The sequence below is a fragment of the Ictidomys tridecemlineatus genome, chromosome 3, assembly GCF_052094955.1.
Source record: "Ictidomys tridecemlineatus isolate mIctTri1 chromosome 3, mIctTri1.hap1, whole genome shotgun sequence".
NCBI classification, from domain to species: domain Eukaryota; kingdom Metazoa; phylum Chordata; class Mammalia; order Rodentia; family Sciuridae; genus Ictidomys; species Ictidomys tridecemlineatus.
This window is the reverse complement of record NC_135479.1, coordinates 144083587-144106202: the sequence shown is the minus strand read 5'-3', so window position 1 is coordinate 144106202 and position 22616 is coordinate 144083587. Positions and strand designations below refer to the sequence as shown.

General features: G+C 39.3%; 1 protein-coding gene across 27 annotated transcripts in view; it reads left to right on the top strand.

Annotated features, from left to right (window-relative positions):
- The window catches only part of Kalrn (kalirin RhoGEF kinase), a 626048-nt gene that overhangs the window by 352659 nt on the left and 250773 nt on the right, over positions 1–22616 (top strand). For 21 of the 27 annotated variants that reach the window (XM_078044068.1, XM_078044066.1, XM_078044072.1 and 18 more), the window contains exons 15-18: positions 4535–4701; positions 11873–11992; positions 18084–18302; positions 21511–21660. In XM_078044068.1, coding sequence (XP_077900194.1) covers positions 4535–4701; positions 11873–11992; positions 18084–18302; positions 21511–21660 — 656 coding nt within the window. The remainder of the gene's footprint in view (positions 1–4534; positions 4702–11872; positions 11993–18083; positions 18303–21510; positions 21661–22616) is intronic. The other 6 variants (XM_078044074.1, XM_078044070.1, XM_078044071.1 and 3 more) reach the window with 1 other exon arrangement.

The following is a 22616-nucleotide window of genomic DNA, read 5'->3' as shown; positions in this document are numbered from 1 at the left end:
GGAAGGGCATGTGGTTTTTCAAAATGGAAGCTACTCTGGAGTTAACAGGAATGTGGACCTGCTGGAGCTAAGAGGAAGAGCGGAGAGCCTTGATGTAAAACAAGCCTGGCTGCACACTTAGAGTCACCTGGGAATTTCTTAAAAATACCAATGACTGGGCCTCATTCCTCAGGGAGTTTTACTTAATTGGCCTGGAGTGGGCCCAGGTTTGTTTTTATTAAAAAACTTCCCAGGCGATTCTGGCCCAGGCCAGAATTGAGAAAACTGATCTAAAAACCTAATTAAAGGACTTTTTAAGTTCTGACCTGAGTGTTTCATAGAGGGAGTGATACAGTAAGAGAAGTGGAAGGAGAGGAGAAAAGAAAAAACAAAAGATATTCTCTGCCTGAGGCTGATACAAATATTTAAGAACATGAACAGTTGAAACATGCTATAGGTATGAGCAGCACAGCCAGGAATCCCGGAACCTGACCCTCCACCACAGCTACCTCTCTCCTTGAGGAAACTGAAGTGGTCCCTCAACCTTGTAGCCAAGGAAAATAGAGCCATGTTTATTGTTATTTGCTGTGGCCTTGTACCCTAAATAAACATCAGTGCAGAGGGTTCTGTAGCTGAGTGTAACCCAGGAGCATCTCTGGTCTCTGCATGGTGGCCACTGTGCCATCTTCACAATTATAGCTGCATGTTGGAATCAGCCTGGGGGTCTTAACAATCACCGAAAACTGAGTCTCACAGAGATTTTGCTGCTATGGGTCTGGGATGTGGCCAGGACTTGGTGATTTTTATAAGTTCTTCAAATGAATCTAATGTGAGCAGGGATTGAGAGCCCTAGTAATAGCTCTCAAACCATACTTTATAATGATGCGCATTAAGCAAATGCATAAATACCTGTCAGCAGATTTTATGCTTACATTTTACATAAGACATTCAACAGTGCCATAAGTAATCAACAAAAGGTATTTACATTAAAGGGAAAAGTGGAAAATGGATATTTTGAGCCAACTAGATAACTATATAGAATATCTCTCTCAGTCCTCATGACATTCCTAGTAAGTTGTTGTGATTCCCATTAGATGGATAAGAAAGCTGAGGCTCAGAAAAGATAAGAAGCCCATAATCTCACCATTAATTGGTTGCAAAATGTAGATTCAAACTAAGCATGACCTTTCCTAAAGCTCTTAGGTACTGTACACCACAATATATGACCTCAGCTCTTCCTAAAGAGGCCTGTTTGTTCACTGACCAAGGATATATTGGGTGACACGAGTCCAGCACCATGCTGGAGCCAGAAGAAATAGAGATGAATGTAGCCAACACAGGCCTGGTCAGGGAGCCCTGTTCCTGTACAATATAAATAAGTTGATAAGTAACCAACTCTGGTGGAAGTATTTTGATGAAGGGATGGGCACAGAACACTATGGGAGCACATCAGAAAGACATCGCAATACAATTCTTTTTAAAAAGATTGACAACCATTTTATTATAATTCATGACTTGATATAAAGAACACATATCTCTTCCTGAATTTCTAAGAGCCCCTTAAGGAAGATGGGTAGGTCTATGATTAGACTGAGAGCAGTGAAGTCAACATAAGCAAACTCTACTTGCTGTCAACTGGTGGATATTTACCAGTTGGTGTTTTAACTGGAACTCACACCAATGTATTGGAGAGCAGTGGAAGAGAAGGGTTTCTTTCTGTCATAGGAGTGGGTTGAACAAGCCCTCGTGTTCCTCCTCTTCACTCCACTCACAATGGTGTGTTCACAATGATGAATTCAGAGATGTAGTGGGCATCCCTTCATCTTTTGTATTTCTTGCATTTATCTCATGTAAAATAATATGAAGTGAAACAAATGAAATTGCAGGACTTGACTCTTAGGGTAGGCTTACCTGTTCTGGATGACGTCCCAAGCAGGTGCTGGCCTCCTTGATGAGTTGTTGGCTTCAAGTATCTATTCACATCAGTGTGGCAGGGGTCAGCTGTGAGCTTCACACAGAAAGACACCTTGACTTAGCCCAGCATGCTAAACATTAAGAGACACTGCAAAATGAAGATAAGCTAGAATAAATCCTCACTGTGACTGGACATGAAGAAAAGATTGATCTAAAATTACATTTCCAGAAAGTAAACATAGGGGCCAAGAGTCATTCTCCATGCTGAGCACTGCAGAGGTAGAAATCTCTCTGTTTCTTATATTTTTATTGAGAAGGAGATGATCTACCTCATCCTCCTGGTAATTGAAAATAGCAACCAGAGGGGGTTGGCTGCCAAAAGAACAAGCCTGTTCTTTTCTCTGTCTCCCATGGATATTTTGGGAGCTGGGACTTGGAATTATGAAACTGACAAAAAAAATAAATATGAAAAGATACTGAAATTATTACCATGTAACACCAGAAAATATTTTTTCCCACTCTCCCATATTGTCCTTATATAAAACACTATTTTTGCCTCTAGAAATGAATTTCCCTAAGTGTGCACAGACTTTCCTGGTACTCCCCCGACTGTAGGCTGCAGGTGTGTTGGTGGCAGCAGTGAAGAAGTTCTTATGGTGAGAGTCAGAGTGACAGGGATGTCTCCCAAAGGGGCTTTTTTTTTTTTTAGGTCATTTATTAAGATTGGTGGGTTCCTTTGAATTTGATCACCATGGATAATTTGAGGACATACCTGCTGGGTTTTTGAGTCTGAATCCCATTGTGGGTCAAGTCCCTATTTTTCCGCATCTCAGATAAAGTGTTAGCATTAGAACCACAACTGCTTTGGGCCATCATTTATAGGATAAGGAACCAGGGAAAGGATTTGGACAGAAGAGGTTACAGAGCCAAGTAGAGTCAGAGGTCAGAATAGGAAAATGATTGAGTAAAATGATTTTCCCGAAGCTGAGGATCTGAACAAGTCTGAATCAAAAATAGGTAGACAATTAAAATAAAGAAACAACGTAAATCACAAATTGCACCAAGTCAGAGACAGGAACCCAGAGGGAATGAATGGAAGAGGGCAGAAAGTTGGAAGTTTAAGGTGAGTGCCAGGAACTAGGGAAAACTATGGGACTAGGAGCAGTAATCTGTATTTATTATGGGTACATGGATCTACATTGAATGCATGTATATAACATAAGCATACAATATGTACATGTCATGTGCTTTACATGTATTATCTCATTTTATCATCCCAACAAATTTAAGAGGTAACTTATAAGGTAGGTAGGTAGATAAGTAGATTGGTTTGCAAAGTTGTAGTTTACATGTGAAGAAAATGAAGCTTCTGACAGGTTAGATGTCTTGCCCAAGACCCATATTTTAACCCTCAGGACTGGTTCAGAAGATGGTACATTTTCCATGTTGTCTCTGAGAATTAAAAAAGGACTATAGTTCAACTCACTAGCAACAAAAGTACTGGGATAACTAAGGCAGTCCCTTTACTTTGAGAGTTTGTATCCTAAAGCAGAAATCCATTTGAGAAAGGCTACTTCCGAACCCGTGGAGATAATGTATAAATAGAAGTGTTGGCAGGGTAAGGAGAACACGTGTGTATACATCTGCACTCAGGTGTTGGGAGAGGTATAGGGAAAGGGCAGACAGGAAGGTAGAGAAGGAATGGAACCACAGATTTTGGCTAGCAGATATCAATTCATGGTCCCTATTACAGGCTGGTGGTTTATTAACACTGGAAGCTTGTCAATGACTGGGCTTACTAATTGTTTTGAATTAGTGGAATAATGAACAAATTTTCCTTGTGTGAAATGGATAAGCATTCAATATCCTTGTGATGTTGCTAGGGTGTATTTATAGTATGTGTTTGAGAGCCAGCGTGTATTTCTTTAATATATATATTATATTTTTTTTTTACTTTTTTAGATAGACACAATATCTTTTACTTTTATGTGGTGCTGAGGAGCAAACCCAGTGCCTCATGCATGCCAGGCGAGTGCGCTACCACTTCAGCCACATCCCAGCCCTGCTAGCGTCTATTTCTAAGCCTTGCTTTTTTTTTTTTTAGAGGCAAAAAGTTGGCTAATAAAATCATCACTCCCCAGCTACTCTCATCATAGTGTACTTCCCATCTAATGAGAAATTATATCTGACCTTAAAAGAGAATGTGCCCTTGGCAGAATTTCCTAAAACAGGGTCCATTTAGTTTAGTTTTATGTTTTCTGATTTGACCTAGAGGCTTGCTTGTGAATATTCTGGGTGTTGGGAAATCGAAATCTCCTGTCAGGGGCTAGTGGGTGATGTTGAACAGGGATGGATTTCCAGAGCGCCAACTATCTAATTCCATTTGGTAGTTAAGAGCTGATCACTTATTGAAAAGTAACTCCAGGTAAAGGATCAGTTAACCCAAAAGAGCTGGCGTGGGCTGAGCATCCTAAATAAGGGCCACTTATGGGGATCTGTCTAGCTGAACAGAGGGATATGTAGAGGTTGGGAGGGTACTGATAATGGTCACTTCCAAATCCAGTTTTCTTACGAATATTAAGGAAATGTTGTCTTCACAGAACTATGTGGTTTTTAAATATTTACATTTTTTTAAAATCAGGAATTGAGTTAATCTGTGAAAAAGACATTGATCTGGCAGCCCAGGTGCAAGAGCTGCTAGAGTTTCTCCATGAGAAGCAGCATGAATTGGAGCTCAACGCGGAACAGACCCACAAGCGGCTAGAGCAGTGTCTCCAACTGCGGCACCTCCAGGCCGAGGTCAAACAGGTGAGCCTGGCCTGGTGCCCGCTCCTGTTGTGGGTGAGGCATGCAGAGCCACAGCCACAGGTGTAACCTCTGAGTATCCAAGCCTTAAAAAATAGATAAGGACTCATTAATTTCTGAAAGTTTGGCTGCTGTACCTAATAGACTCCATGGTAAAATGCCCCAAGCTATAGCACATTATAATCTAGGGAGAGCATTCCAGAGATTTCCCATGTTGTCCTCTGTCACTGAATCTATTCTGTTCCTTTCTATACTTAATCCTGTCACAGAGTCCAGAGTTACATTGATAAATTTGAGGTACCTATATCCTTGTGACAGTACCTGACACATAGCTGATAGTTGTTAAGTAGTAGTCATTTCCATCATTATTTCCAATGTGTATGTGACTCTTAAAGGAACATTTTCTGGACATTTAAAAGTTGATTTTAAAAAAGATCAAAGAATTCTTCTCTGCATGAGGCCTTATACCAGGCATTTTACTGCAGGACACATTCAGACCTCAGGAATGTGTACCTAATGATAAGTGATACATTTGTGAATATTACTGTTAGTTTTCAGAGGTTCAGTCCATGGCCAACTGACTCTTCTGTGGGCCCAAAGTGAGACAGACCATCAAACCAGTTCCAAATGCTTCTGAACCATATGGTCAAGTTAGTCACAGCAACAACCCCACTTCTCAATACCAATTTCGGGGTGAGTTAGCTTTTCATTGCCATGACAAAAATACTTGAGAACAACAACTTAGAGGAGGAAGAATTCACTCTGAACTCATGGTTTCAGAGCATTTAGTTTATGGTTGGCTGACCCCATTGCTCTGAGCCCCGGGTAAGACAGAAAATCATGGTGGAAGGTCTTGGCAGAGGGAAGCTGCTCATCTTATGGTGGCCAGAAAACAGAGCAATTGCAAAAGAGGCCTCAGGAAAAATGAACCCTTTGTGCGGCATACCCCCAGTAGCCCACCTCTTTCAGTCATGACCCCACCCACCTACTGTTACCACCCAGTTAATCCATTCAAACTAGGATGGACTGATTAGGTTACCACTCTATAATCTGGTTATTTTACCTCTGAATATTCATGTATTAACCTAGGAGCTTTGGGGGAACACTTTATTTACTATAATGATTACTATTTATATCATGAGCAGACTGTAATAAATAACAATGTAATAATCATGGCATAAGCATTAGCAAAGGATATCTTGAATACAGGTGACTGAGAAATAGTAATTCTTGTGAACATAATGAATTGGCATCTTTTAAAACAAAGATTGAAGTAAAAATACAATAACAGTGCCAATACTATGTACCTTTTCCATCTCCATCAATCCTCACAACACTCTTTGAAGCAGATACTAGTCCTGTTTTAAGGATGAGGCTACTGAAGCTTAGAGAGGTCACCAGACTATGATCACAATGAGGAAAGAACACACCACTGCCCTCCACAGGTGCCAGAGGGCCTCCTGCAGGGCAGGACCTCATCACCTCAGTGGTTGCTGCTTTCTGCTCCCTATTCCTCTAAGCAACCCTGACCCCCTGCTTCCTCTAGGCCCAAGTTATCCTAAGAAGAGAAATATTTTCCACCTTTAAACATTCTTATGTACAATGTCTACAAGAGATTTTAGGTTTAAATGTATTAATGGAGTACAAGAGACAAAAATGTCATATTTTATTTAACTATTTCTCACTCACCTGTATTCAAGATATCCCTTGCTAATGCTTATGCCATGATTATTACATCGTTATTTATTATACTGGGAAGAATCATCTTCATTCCTCTTTTCTTTCAATCAGTGCTCAGCCAGAGCCCAGCCACATGCCATGCTAAAGGTCTATATTCAGCACAGATGAAATCAAATCACTGAGCCCCATGCAAGACTGGATCACAGAGCTGCCATCCAGGTGTTTTCTGCCTAATTACAGTGGGATACACATGAGCCTCTAAATAGAAATGTTATTCATAAGGACATGTTAGAATTCCTAGCAGGCTCAGAGCAGTAATGAGTACACAAATTTTGAAACTTTTAGCATAAGTGATAGTACTTTCTTTTCATATGAGAGGTACTTTTCCCTTTATGATCTCATTTTAAAAATAACATTCCCATGAGGGAAATTGTGTTATGTTTTCTTTATAAATGAGGAAACTGAGGCACACAGAATTAGTGCTCTCCAGGGCTTACAGTAGTTTGCTGAAACCTGAGCCCAAGCTGCCTAAATGCAAGTCTCGCCTCTAGGGGGCCTCATACTCGCACAGGAGCATTAGAGAGAAGCCCTCCAGCAGAACCCAGTCTAAGGTTTTCCTGGCCTGGCTGATACCATGTCTGAAAAGACAGGCAGACATGGTCTTGGCTGCATGGAGAGTGTGGCACCTAAAGCCAGCAGGGCTCCAACAGGTCATCAAACTCCTCCCCTGCTCTCAAGCCTGGGAATTTCTATCAGTAGCAGAAGACAGGATTGAATAATCATCTGATAGGGGAAAAAAAAAAAGTAGATAACAGGGTAGTCATTCCTATTTGACTTTAAAATGGAAGACATAGTTTTGCTTTTGTTCCTGGATTTTTAATTTTATTTATTTTTTTTTGCCCCAGCATCAATAGTAGAATCAGTTCCATAATTATGTTTTCCTTAAGCTGATATTAAAATTGAAATGAATTTTCATTCTTTAAGTATACATCCTATATAAAGTGGGTTCTGGGATGATAGGTAGTTTGTCAAGTGGAAAACTAGATTGTTTATATCTGAGTAATCCTGGGTTGACTAATATCTGCATTTATTCCCATTCATAATTTCATGCATTGGAGGACAAAAAGTTCTTCTGTAGGGGTGGGAAGATGTTCTCTTCCCACCATGGCAAGAATTACACTCATGGGATTATAGTTCAAAACTGTATAAGCTTGCTCAAGTCCAGCTCTGAAGAAACCTACAAAGACCTTTGCAAAAGACAGTAGCCCTTTGATCACCAAGGGACTGCTACTTGGTTAAGCCACCATGCCTCATTAGACAAACCTGTTTTCCTTGTCAGTGTAGGCTCTTTCTTTAGGGATTTGTCTGATCCAGTTTCAGAGAAGGCATTTGTGTTTGATGGAAATTGGTGGAGCAGGAAATATTGATTTGGAAACTGTTGACACTTGGAAAAAGCAGGTTAATTTAGATGTCAGTATTGATCAGTGAGGCTAAATTTAGACACTGGCTTGAGAGTTTCTCTTTTGAATATACTCTTATAGAGGAAAAAAAGAAAAGTAAAAAGATACCTTAATTGAAATGCCATTAATTTAGACAGAAAGGGAGATAAAATAATGTATTATGATACATCTCTATTGTTGGAGCTTTTAGATTAAAGGTTTATACAGCTTTTAGATTAAAGGTTTATAAGCTTTGAACTGTATAAGTTCAAAGCTTATACAGTTTTGAACTATAATCCCATGAGTGTAATTCTTGCCATGTGTAGGCATCATAATCAGAAATGTAGTTACACCAAAATTATATTAAACGAAGCTTTTACAAGTGAGAAAGGTGCATAGACTGACTGAAGATTATCCAAAACAAATGAAATTGAGGAATGCAACTGACTTTCTTTCTAAGAGCTGCCTCTGGGGAAATGTTGAAGGAAAACCACTCCCCCAATTACAGAATTTGGCCTAGGTCCCCAGGCCACCCATGTGCCCCTCAGATTACCCTCCAAACCCCACAGAATTCTCAGACTGCTTCCAGGAAAATTACCACTCCAGTAAAGATGACCTCACATCCATTAGATAATTCAGGAAGATTGAAAAAAATGACCTAATGGGTATAAAACTAAATGAATTTCCAGATGTTATTCTTGCAAAGCAGTGCATTTAGCAGAAAATAAGCTAAAATCAATTTATAAGATATCAGATTGCTTCCTCAGGTTAAATATTTGCCAAAATTTCCATATGATCAAGTATATATTCAAAACAAAGGGAAATAATATTAGCCTGACCTTATACTCCTGTGGAGAATACTGTGTTCAGTTCTGGTGACTGTATGTAAAAGGTAGAAAGGTATTCAAGCAGATCCAAAAGATGGGGAACCAAAGGGACATGTACCATCCTTTTCTTTCAAAATGCAGATAAGTAAAAAGACACATGGCAAATGGATAGTCATAAATCCAGGAAGAATGAATGTGTACAATCTCAGAGATAGGAATTTTTAGAAGTAAGGAATTCTAGGATTAAGACAGGTTCCCTACTACCAAAAATTCCTAAGTATTTTTCCTATTTCAGAAGTAATTGTGCCTTGTGATGGGTCATCTATAATAGCAATCCTAAGAGTTGGTCGCCTGAAGTGTAACTTCATAACTTTATTGTAGGTATGACCTCAAGAACACAGTCATCGGCATGCAGCTTCCTCAGCATGCATTATTACAAGGCCTTGTCTTCCCATCTTAAATGTCATCATCAGGTGTGGACATCCACGTCCAGTTACTCTAGTCCACTCTCCTTCTGATTTTATGGTTTGAAAATATTTGTATATTAGTGATTTAATTTCATCTTTACCTTTTGCTTAAGGCAAGAAAAATTTTCACATTTTACAGATGAGAAAACTGTGCCTTGTATTAAATGATATTTCTAAGTTCACACTGCTCAAGATTAGTAGAAGCAATATTTTCTCATTTTGTTTCATGTCTCTTAGCACATATTTGGATGCCCACAGGATAATAACTAACAAATTTTATGAATCAGGAGGATAAAAGATCCCAATAATAGAAAATTACACCTACAAGAGTTGTCCATAATCAGAGTATAAAGGGTAATGATGACAACAACCTAAGAAACATCAGAATATGTCAATAAGCTCATTCAAACTATTGAATAAAGCTTACTATATCTAAAATTTTTCTCTTTTCATTGGGAAAAGTATAAATGAAGAATCACAGCACTACCAGACATCACAAACACCAACACCATCATCATTATCAAACTTTACATTTCCAGTATGTTACATCAACCCTGTAATACAAAAAGGGAAGGTGCAACTATCCTTATTTTACAGATAAGAAAACTGAGGTTCAGATAGGTTAAATGATTTTTCCAGGTAAGTTACAAAGTCAAGTATTCTGACTTCAAATTTATGCTTTTTCTAAACTATGCCAGTTCTACTTCTGGGGCTGACTCATTCATGGGGATCAATCTCACCATGGAATAAGCCATGGGTATAAACTACCATGTATTCTTATTTTCTTAAAATCAAATGTTTAGGGGCTGGGGTTGTGGCTCAGTGGTAGAGCACTTGCCTTGCATGTGTACGGCAATTGGTTTGATCTGAGCACCACATAAAATATATAAATGAAGGTATTATCCTGTTCATCTACAATTAAAATTTTTTTAAATCAAATGTTTAGAACTTCAAAATTATTTTATAAAGAGTATTTTATAAACAGTATTTGGGAAATAAAATGAACAATAGGATATGATTTAATAAAAGAACTGGGGACCAAACACATGATATTTCTAGGTGGAAAAGCTGGTAAACGGGTATTTCCACCACCATAGCTATCACTGATGTTTCCAGTTGGCTGAAACTAGAGAGGAGAAGAATTTTCCAGCAATACTCAGGAGGCCCAGAAGGAGCATTGATTTGTGTTGCACATAGAGAAAATGTTTTTCTGACACTCTTAAATAATCTCTAAACTAAGCAGAATACAGTGAAACATGGTACATAGAGACACAGTTCAAAATACATATTATGAACTCCATCTTCCAAAGAGAAGAGCATTTGGACATGCAATCTATGAATGCAAACTTTCAGGCAGCTTTTCAAAATCATTAGCACCTCTAGCTAGCCAGCCACAGTCCACCAGTGACAACAGGAATTTCACACGTACACTCTGAGTGGTTATTTCCTGCAACCAATTGCTTTACAGATTGGCATCTCATCCACAACCTGCCAGACTGGCCATGAATTAACATCTCAATCCAAATAGCCCAGCTCCAGCAGGACTTGTGCCCCAATGTTATCCATGCACAATAAGGCAGACCAGCCTTGGTATTTTCCAGTTGTTTAACATGAGGAAGTTGAGGGGAGAAAAAAATTTGAAAGCAAATCTGAAACATATCATGGTGTCTCTTCCTTTGGCATGAGGTAACAGATAGATGGTATTTATTGACTTTAAAATTTCCAGAGAAGTTTCATTTCCTCACCAAGCAAAAACCTTAGAGTCCCTAGAAAAGAAGATATTTAGCTGCATTCTGGTGACAACACAACAGGTGTGTTTGCAGAGCCTAACTCTCCCAGGTGGACTATTTTACACAGACTCTGTTAAACTAGATAGTTGCCCATTTCACAAACTAGGACTATCTGCTAGCTGTATCTTCTTCTATCCTAATATTGCTTAGCTGAGTTTTCTTTGCCCCACTTACTCATTACGTTCACCCAGAAATTGTATTCAGCCCAGCCATAGCCTCTAAATAATTTAAGTCCATTATAATTTTACCTAGCAAACCCCAACTCCATTTATTCCTGACTATTTTGTAAGGTATAGGGAGGTTGGACTCACCGCTCAGGTATAACTTGGGTCTTCTTCATTACTTTTAAAACATTATTATACCACACCCATGATAGGTAGGATACTGTACTAGGCACCATGTGATATTAAGATATGACTAATAGATTGCCCCAGTCTTCAGGGAGTTTACCTTCTAAGGGGAAAATGAAATTTAGGTTAAAATAACTGAAGAAGTCAGCTGTGGTGATTAACATATAGGTGATACATACAAAGTAGTATGGTTGTGCTGAAAAAGGAAGAGATTGCTCCTAATAGGAATGATGAGGCGTGGAAGATTTCAGGAAGTTGTTGTTGTTTGAACTGGGTCTTAAAAAAAGAATAGGATACCAACAGTTGGAATTTACTTATTTATACCATTCAATATTCCTGAAGGAACTTTAGACACACATACAATCAGATTGATGCTTAAATGAGTGAGGAAATTAGGTTAGTTAGTGGGTGGTAAAGGGAGGAAATAATATATAGACCTGGAAATGAAATTGGCACATAAAATAAACTCCTTATGTCACAAGGTGATAGTGAGATTGGGGAGCTGACCATCTAAGACCCTTCCTGAACTCTGTCCTTTGAATGAAGTGCCTTTAGATAAGGCAACACTCTGGGGAAGCTATGGAAAGCCATTCACCTCTGTTCCTTATCCTGATTCCCTAGGTCCTGGGATGGATCCGCAATGGAGAGTCCATGCTCAACGCCAGCCTGGTCAATGCCAGCTCTTTGTCTGAAGCAGAACAGCTACAGCGGGAGCATGAGCAGTTCCAACTGGCCATCGAGGTAACAACCAAATCTGACTGCACTGCTTTCTGTCCCCCTCTCTGCTCTGTGCCTGGGGCATCATGATTCCCTGAGGTCGGGTGTTCCTTCAGGTGTGGGAGTCTTTACTCTTTCAGGTCCAGGAAGCTTCCCTCCTACCCAGGTACTGATGGGAAAGTGAGTGTAGGGCTTCATGCCCCCAAGGAGGCCAGCATCAGAAGTCAAGTATGCACACTATGAATGAGAATCTTACTCATCAGGGCCTTCAGCCTTTCAGGGCCCTGGTACTTTGAGATATTTACACAGTATAGATTATGTGCCAGTTGAGAAATGTAAAGCTAAAAGTTAGAATTCACTTCCAATTGAAAATCCCTCAGACCTAATAAACAAGTGCATGAGTTTCTACTAAATTGGGATCATATTTTTTTATTGTATTTCTAACCATTTGGTTTATAGGTCAAAGTCTATCTTCTAACAAGGACAACCAGCATTGGAGCAGATCACACATGTCTGCCTTGCTAAAGTGGTTGTTCAATAATGCTGGTAGAAGTCATATTTAGGGAGTAAACTGCAACTAGAAGAAGTTACCAACTGGGACCATTTTAAAATGAAAGCCTATTTTAAACTGGGAACCGGAACCATTTTAAAATGAAAACCTATTTTAAAATAAACTCCACTTATAATAATCTAATATAAATGTTGCCATGCTTTAAATAATACCTTTAATTGTCCTTTCTATTAGGACATCCTCCTTCCCAAAGAGACTTAAGCTGATTGCTTCACAGTGGTTTGAGGAAAGAATAGGAAATGGGACATGAGAATTGTATTAAAAATAAAATAAGTTCAGTACCAATGGGAATAGAGACAAAGAGTGAAAACTTCAAAGACACTCATTATTCTGTAGATTATCATAGAAATTAGCCCACTTCTGAGTAAGAGCTACAAAGCTGTTATTTTCTAAAAAATTATTGTTAGTGGGTATTTTGCACAACAGTAATGGAAAAATAGTAAAAATTTAACTGTCTGTGCCCATACGATGCCTTTAATGCAGTAATCCAGCTGATTGCTAAGCATTTTAAAACTAAATATTGATTGAATTCAACTATTTAATTTTCCAGAAATCATCTTGTTTTCATAAATAATAATATTAAGATGAATGACATGTTACTATAAGATACTTGATAATCTTCTTAGAAATGATTATTAGTCCTAAAAGTATGGTCTGCGATTTGAGATTTTAAAATAAACTATATGTTTTATGCACAATATGGGAAAATCACTTTCTAAGGAGGAATTAACCAGAGGAGAGAAGTTTTATTATCATCAGCTATCTCTATTGCAGTTTGCTGACACAACCAAATACAGTAGTGCTGGGACCTAGTCACTATAGATAGGATTGGGGTTATAATCAGGCACTCAGTGGTCATGTTTCCACTAGGGCATAGGAAGCAGTGAGGGTTGGGCAATCAGACCAGAGGCATGAGAAGCGATGAGGGAGGTTAGGCAGAGACAAAGCCACTCTTGGCCTCTTTTTCTTCATGAATGAGAAGGTTTACATGCTTTGTCAGATGATTAAATTTCTAGTCCCTTAAAGAAATGTTAAGCAGGAAAGACCAAGTGTCATGACACACCTGAGCATCTTAGTGAGTTGGCAAGAAAGAGCAGGTAGATGAGCCATGTGTGGTGGTGCATGCCTGTAATCCTAGGGACTCTGGAGCCTAGGAAGACTGCAAGTTCAAGGCCAACCTCAGCAAGTTGGTGAGTTCCTGTCTCAAAATAAATAATTGTTTAAAATGCCTGAAGATGTAGGTCAGTGGCAGAGTACCCCCTGTGTTCAATCCCCAGAACTGGGAGGAAAAAATAAAAAGAAGATGTAGGTAAATGCTTTCACAGTGCTATTGAAATGACTAAATTCCACACAGCTGCATATGCAGTATGTATTAATTTCTTTCAGATGCTGCAGTATCCTTGCAGCATAGAGACTTGTCAGATGATTAAATTATGATTAATGCCTCCCAATCAGTCCTAGGTTTCTATATTGGTAAAACTTGATCAATTAGTCTTTAGAATTTATATTGAGATATAGCAACTCTAAGGTTGGTGTCTGTGGTCTCAAGAGGGCAGAGCAGAGCAGATAGGATTTCTGGAAGATCTTAGGAATGGGAGGTAGGCAGGATCTTCAGTATGGCTAGAATAACAAGAACAGAACCAGAATTTCAGCATATGCTTCTTCTCCAGGGGGTCTCTGTAAGGTTCTGCATCAGGAGGAAAATATGCCAGGGAGGATGAAGGCAATTTTAAAGGAAGTCTAAGTCTGGTTTGGCTTACCCCATTTTGATAGTATTATTGGAAGCTTTTACAATGATTGCTAATAGCAAACAGGATTTGACTTAATAGACCCTAAGAAAGAACCTGGGGTTCTATAAGGGAAAATAAAATAGCTATTAGTAGGATGATCATATAATTTATTGTGTAAACTGAGACACTTTACAAATTGAAGAGAATTACTAAGTCAAAAGAACAGACATAGAGTAGAACTGTCCTTTATAAACCCGGATATCTGCTAACCCTAGTTTGGGCAACCTCCTTGGGTTGAAGGTTTCAGTCTCTCCAGGGAAGATCAAAATTTTTATCAGAAGCCTTGGTTTCAGTAAATCTTTCCCAGAACCACTCAGAATGGACAGAAGTACTCAGCACCCAGGTGCAGAAAAGCTCTATCAAGCAAACCTGGATTATTATATGTTAATATCAATAGAGGCAGCTGATGTTTCTTCAGGAACTTCAAAAGAAAAGCTCATTTTTAAAATCCATTTTTACTTGAAATCCTCTTATGCATTTTAAGTATAAACATTATGCCAGAAAAAAAAGTAGCTAAAACTAGATAATAAGAGCAATTGATTCAGTTCAATTTTCTTCTGCATACTCCTAAATACGAATGCCCTTGATAATCCTTGTCTTAAACATATAACACACAATGGGATTTGATAATAGGGAGTAGAAATAAATGCAAAATAATGATTTAAGCTTAGTGAAGCAAAGATTATGCCACATAGATAAGAGTTTATTATTTAGGAAATTAAAGGGGAAAAAGAAGTGCTCAGGACTATTAAATGATAATGAGTTTCAGAGTAAGGAAGAGAACTTATTTTATACCATAACTTATAGGAAAATCCAGCCTATACCTCCACTCTCAGAGAAGGGCATGATAACAGGTTTATGATGATAGTTACATGCTGGTTTAATGTATTGAGGTAAAGCCATATAATTACCATAATCACTAATGTTCATCTTGTGAACCCTTCTTCCAAATGAGAACTACTATAGTTACCATTATATTCCTAGAGATAAGATGATGTGGTATGATATAGTAGAAAGGACATAGGTTTGGGAGTAGATGAAACCTGAGTCTCCCTCTTGGGTTCATCACTTCCTTGGTTGTGCATTTCTGGGCACTCTGCTTCTTAATCTCTGAGATGGGAGTAGTAATATCCACATTGTAGTAGTGTTGGGAAAAGTAGAAAATATGTGTAAGCATAATGCCCAGCACAGAGTGTGAACACTGGATAAATGACAGATGCTTAAATGATTTTCCAAACTGCCCTTGCTTTGAGAGTTTTACAGTCTAAGTAATGACCAAGGGTTAGATGAGTGACATAGGAGTAGGGTCATTTTTCTGTGAGTCTCAGATCATCTAAAAAGGCCTGGTTGAGGAGGGCAGACCTTAGGTGAGTCTCAAAGGAAAGCTAAGACACTGCCTTAGGAGGATACAGAGGGTATCCATCATGGCAGGAAGAAAGGAGGTAGCAAAGGGAGGTAAGAAAGCATGTGGTGTGTTTGCAGAAGGTTGCAGGGGAAGCAGTAGGTGATAATGTTATAGAAGTAGCTAGGGCCAAATTGTAATGTACTTTTAATGACAAATACCAAGTTTGGACTTAATTTCATAGCAATGGAGGAACCATGGTAAGGCTTTTGAATTAAGAGAAGGGAGTGATATTTAGCATAAAATGAGAGCTTTAGAGATGGAAAGAATGTTAGATGTCACTTATTACAAACACTTCCTATTACAGAGAATTAAGCAAAACTGCCATATAACTGCAATAGCTTAGTGGTCAAAATAAATATTTAGTATGCTTGCAGCCCTTAGTTCAATCCCCAGCACACCACCAACACACACACACACACACATACACACACACACACACACACACATACACACACACTCACGCATGCATGCACGCACACACGTGAAGGATGGATTTGGTAGATTAGAAATAGAAAAATTAGAAAAGAAAACTACTTATGTCACCCCCCTAGCAGTTTGTGTATGAAGTAGTAATGGCTGGACTGGGTGGGTTGAGGGAGTGGGGAGTCATGAATAATATCAAGACTGCAATCCCAAGTGGCAGGGGAAAGTGGAGTATCAACAGAAGTGGTAGGTGAACAGGGAAAACTGTTCACAGAGAAGAGGAGTTCAGTTTCCACTGTGGAACTCGAGGAACTGAAATCCCTTCCCACTCACTGACAATGGCCCCTCTGTTCACTAGGAAGATCATTTCCTTTGCTGAGAATGTGTCTTTGTAACAGACTGACATGGGACAGGCAGTTAGACCAACTGAATGAATGCTGCTCACAAATTGAGGTGTGTGCAGGTCATGATGAGGTAATAGAAGCCCGGGGAATAGATCAGAGCTCTGCTGGAGTGAAGGAAAGGCAAGGACTGACCTTAGCACCTCTGCATCTAGCAGCAGGGAAAAGACAGTGCCAGTAAACCAGGCATAGAAAACCAGGGGTTTGTAGTGGATCATTTCTGCCTTTAGTGTTGATTCTCTGCTTTCGTTCTCAGTTAGGAACCTGATGCCGACACAGGACAGAGGGACAGTGGAAAGGCCACAGCACCATGGGGTCTGGATTGCTAGAGGAGGTCATTCTAGGGAGCTACTGCAGATTCGGGAACAAGAAAAGGGAAGCCAGAAGGGGTCCATAGACTGTGGAAAAGGAGTGTATGGACTGCAGTCTGCAGTGGGGGCGAAGGGCAAATGTGGGAACCCAGGGGAACGCAGGTTAGAATGAGGGAGGGCCTACCCAGACCCAAGCAGTCTTGAATGGATTCGCTCTTGAGAACAGTCTCAGTCACTGTCCCTTTTCACTTCTAGCTAAGTTGAATCCTCCTAAAAGTACAAAAGCCAAATGAGTACTATACCACTAGGCCAGAATGACCCCAGAGAGATAGGCAGCAGTGCTGTTAGCTCTTTCAAGTCACTTGGGCTCTGAAATTCTCACATGGATCATCCACACCAGGACTCTGTTTTTAGGAAAACTCCAGTCCCATTTGGTTCCTCCCTGGCACCCAGTCCTCCAGCCTCATCCTACCTTGTATAGTTAGCGTGAACTCAGAGAAGGCAAACTACATTTAGCCTGTTTCAAAAAGCATTAAGGAAAAATATATATGTAAATATCCTAAAAGCAAATGTAAAAAAATGTGAAAATCACAGGTTGGGCTGAGTTATCTGTCATACTACTCTGCTTCTTTGGTGAAGTAACTAAGGGAAGATGTGAGAGGCTGCTCTCTAGCTTTATTAACCTGCCAAATTTATTCCTTTTACTATAATCCTTTTCAACTGGTTAATGTTTAAAATGGCTGTATCATAATCTGAAATTTATTTTACATGGAGTATTTTTGGGTTAATATGCTATATTTACTTGATCTATAAAATGGGACTGCAGCAGGGGAAAAACTTCTTTGAAAGCTTAATGATGAACCTTTTCATAATTAGATTTGAAAAGGAAATTTAATGTACCAGAGAACAGACTTACATGCAACCTGTTTCTCTACCACAGAATCGAAATGTCCTTAAAATCCAGGGTGATGCAATTAAAAAGTAAGGTCTGGGATGGAAGTTAAGGTCTTGAGAGACCAGTTAATGAAAATGTATAATATCCTTTTAAAAAATATGCTTTAAAACAATACTGTGTTAATCTTCATGACATAATGGATCAGTCATTTAAAGCACTTTAACTTTTCTGCATCTTTCCACTCACGCCTCACTCCACCCCCTCCCATACCACGCCTGGGTTGTTCCCACGGACCTCTCTCTCCTCCCCTTGTGCCCAGTCCCTCTTTCATGCCACTTCCTTGCAGAAGACGCACCAGAGTGCCCTGCAGGTACAGCAGAAAGCTGAGGCACTGCTCCAGGCTGGCCACTATGATGCGGACGCCATCCGGGAATGTGCAGAAAAGGTGGCCCTCCACTGGCAGCAGCTCATGCTGAAGATGGAAGATCGGTTAAAACTGGTGAACGCATCTGTGGCCTTTTACAAAACTTCTGAACAGGTGAGGGAAAGGTAGGAGGCGTGTGCGCTGAGGCTGACAGAGGGCTGCTTTCTGCTTCCCATTGCAACTCTGTAATTCGACTCCAACAAGGAGCCAGTCCTCTCAGCACAAACTTGGAGAATAAAAGAATGACGTGTGGAAACACCACAGTTGGCTTCCTTATCATCTTTTTCATTATAGCAGTGAACCATGTGATTTATTTCTCAAACTCATCATATCTGTACTGAAGTGTTAAAACAGAAATGAGGTGCATACTAAATGCCAGATTTGAGCAATGTATCAGTCAGCTCTTGCCACAGTAAAAACTCACTGGCATAAAACAAAAAGCATTTATTTTTTGCTTAAGTATCTAGGGTTCAACTAATCTTAGCTGAGCTTGGTAGAGCGAGGTTCCAAGCTGCAGTTTGCATCCAAGGATGCTCCTGTGTTTCTCACCCTCCTTGTCCAGCAGCTACTTGAGGCACATTTATAGTTAAAGACAGAAAGTGCAAGAGCCCAAAACCTACTGTCTAAGAGCATCTCAAGACTTTACTTCTGTCACATTCTCTAATGTCCCATTAGCCCAAACAATCACATGGCCAAGCCATCAGTGAGGTAACAATGCCTCCAATGAAATTCTGGAGAGGAAAATGAATATTTATTGAACAATAATATAATCTACTGCAACTAGTCATTATGCACTGCTTGAAAAACATATGACCCTGCCATCCCTGGGGTTTCCAGCCTATTTGAGGAAACTCAGCTCTGTCCTTGGGGAACTGTGAGCCTAAGTGGTTAAGATAGTGCAGCAATGAGAGAAGTGGCAGGAGATGTGTACAGCAGGGCCCTGAAGATGCAGATATGTTACCATTACGTCAGTACATCAAATATGGGCAAGGCCTAAGAATATTTTTTAAATGATTTGGGTGCTATATGAAATTCTTTTCATGAAATAGAGGCTTCAAACAGGACTAATTTTATTCAGTGGAAAATAGTTTTCTCATGGAACTGCTCCCTAGCAGAAATAAATAAAAAATAAATACCTCTGGGCTGGGGTTGTGGCTCAGCAGTAGAGTACTCATCTAGCCTGTGCAAGGCCTTGGGTTCAATCCTCAGCATCACATAAAAATAAATAAGTAAGTAAATAAATAAATAAATAAATGGTATTGTGTCCAACTACAACTAAAAAATAAATATTTTTTAAAAATACATTCCCCCTCTAAATGACTTATCGGGACCATGGGAAGTCTGCCTTGGAGCAAAGAAAACATGCCCATAAGAGCCTATACCAGTGTTATAGTTCACACACTTCATGTTTCTTATGTTTTTTTCAGAGAGATTATGCTTTTGATGGCCACAGAAGTGACAGCAGCAGATTAAGATGATAGAACTTCCCCAGTTGATCTATAATCAACACAATCCAAATCAAATCCCAGGAAGCTTTTTTGTAGATATTGACATACCAATTCTAGGATGTCCATGGAAATAAAATGCACATGAAAAGAATGCAAATTCAAAGAGCCTGGAAAGCCAAAACAATCTCAAAAGGGAAGAACAAAATTTGGAGGAGTTACACTACCTGATTTAAAGATTTACTCTAAAATTGCAGTGATCAAGACAGAATAATATTGGTATAAGAATAGACACAATGGAATAGAATGGAGGTTATAAAAGTTGACACATTTATATGGGTGTTTGATTTTTGTCAAAGCAATTCCATGTACAAAGGAAAGTCTTTTCAGCAATTGGCACTACCCAAATGAATGTCTATATGGGAAAAAATGAGACTTAATCCCGATCTAATGTACAAATTTCCATTTGAGATGGATCAAGATCATGAAGGGGACAGAGTACTATTTAAGAGTCAGAAAATCTGACCCTGAACTGACCTTGCTGAAGGTTACTTTATTTCTCTAGATTTGTTTCTTCACCTATGAAAGGATTTATACTTGATAATCATTTCACTTTTAACTTCTACATTGATTGGCTGTAAGTCCAATCTTATCATGGGACAGATCTCAAGTAGTCTTATTCTTAATGTCTTTGTATGTCTATAATCTGTTTTATCCCAAGACAAGAGTCTGCCTGTGCATATTTAAACGTCTTTCTTGAAGACAAGTACTAGAGATGGGACTAGACAAGCAACCCAGGATTTAGGAACAGACCATCTCATGATATGAGAAACATGTCTGGCCATGAGGATGTTCTGTCTGAGACATCTTTCAGCTTAGTTTATAACTCAGTGAGCATCCTGTCCAATGATATAAATCCTTCATCAAAAGTGATGGCTTTCTCAGAGAAAGCGAAAGACAGTTTTAGCTGCTCCCCCAGTTGCTATATCCAAGCAAGTAGTCGAAGTCTATTGAAGGAAAGCAGGAATTTAAGTTTCGTCTTTCTGAATCCTCCCTTAGTCCATGATACCAGACCTCTTTGAATTTCCCACTGTAGGACCCAACCTAACTTTCTCTTCAAACCCCCTTCAAAATGCTCTGTTCTCTCCTGAAGTCATTTATAAGGTCCCCCAGCATGGCTTCTCCACACTTTTAGAACTGAACGTCTTCTTAACTGTCTTTTAGGTTAACTCAAATTTATTTTCCCTGTGAAGAAAATGTACATTTTGCAATAGGGAGCCTTAAGATGTCATGCCTTATGGCAGGACTTTGGGACATTTTTCCCAGGGGAAGAGAAAGAGGACTTTCATTTATGGCTCATAAATCACACAACAGTGGCAACTTCCTTCTTTACCTCTGCTGAAGGCTCCTTACTACAGGACAAGCGCAGATGATTGGAAATTGAGCATCTTCTCAAAATTCCATTTCCTGTTCTGTAAATTCACACTTATTGTGAAGTTATACCAATATTAAATATATAAAAACTTTGAAATGCCTCCAATATACTATCTTCCTTCCTTTTTTTCTACTTCATACTATTCCTTGGTAATGTCATCAACCCCCATAGCTACAGCCTTCTACTATCAACTCTAAGAAGACAATCCCCAAATCATATCTCCAGTTGAAGATTGTCTCTCAAGCTCCAGACACAGGCTTCTCACTGCCTTCTGGACTTCTCTTAAGACTCTTGGGTGCCCCAGGGTCACCACATACTCTAAATGGACAGACTGAATTTTGAATGAAATGTGTCACTGTGTGGAATTCTGTGGGCTGAAGGTCCTCAAAGAATACTTCCTAACTGATTAATTTACTGAGTGTTTCTCTCCATGATTCATTAGGTATGCAGTGTTCTGGAGAGCTTAGAGCAAGAGTACCGAAGAGATGAGGACTGGTGTGGTGGAAGAGATAAACTGGGGCCAGCAGCAGAGATCGACCATGTTATCCCCCTCATCAGCAAACATTTGGAACAAAAGGAGGCTTTCCTTAAGGTCAGAGCACATTTTCACATAAACTCTCAGACTCCAGTCTGTTCTTTCAATATGTAGGTGCTCTCATGCACACGTGCGTTCTCTCTCTCTCTCTCTCTCTCTCTCTCTCTCTCTCTCTCTCTCTCTCTCTCTCTCTCTCTCACACACACACACACACACACACACACACACACACACACACACACACACACACTTGTTTCATATGGGCCTCCCAGCCCCCTGCTTTTGCTAACTTCTTATCTACAGGGCAGAGAGGTTGTAGAGAAGATGTTGACTGGTCAGTTGCAAAGGTAGTAAGGTTATGCTTCAAGCATTCATTTCTCTCTCAGCACTTTTGGTATCATTGGGCAATTAGGATATAACATTACTGCTGTTGCCATATTTCAATATCTTGATATCCTGTGGACGTTGTTAACTGAGAAAAATATACTCAGTGGTTTGGTTTATAAAATTACTTTTTTATTAAAAGATAGAAAACACTTAAAATGTATAAAACGCTATTAAAAATACTTTATAAATAGATGATAATCTATTTATGATCCTTTATAAAAGTTTAGGGTAAGAATTAAGCAAATAAATTTAGACACCATGTTTATTTATCAGTCTAGCAATTGTCAATTACCAATAAATGCCATGCTATTTATTCTCCTGTATGAAGGTAGAATACCTTTCCTGGGCTTAGAGCCTGAGCCTCTCAGGGAGGAAGCACAGCCATGCTGTTTACAGGCTTTCAATGGAGCAGGAAGATCTTTGATATTCTCTTAAACATCTGTATCCAGGCTAATCTAAAGTCTCTGTTCATTCCCAAATTTCTTGCTTTCATGTTCTACTTTCTCTCAGGTAAGCACGAGAGAATGTTTATACCTTCACAGACTGCCACTATTTTTATGCAATTCTATAATTAACTGCCTTTCTTTTATTAGGGATTTTCTCTATTTGACCACCTTTTGGAGTTA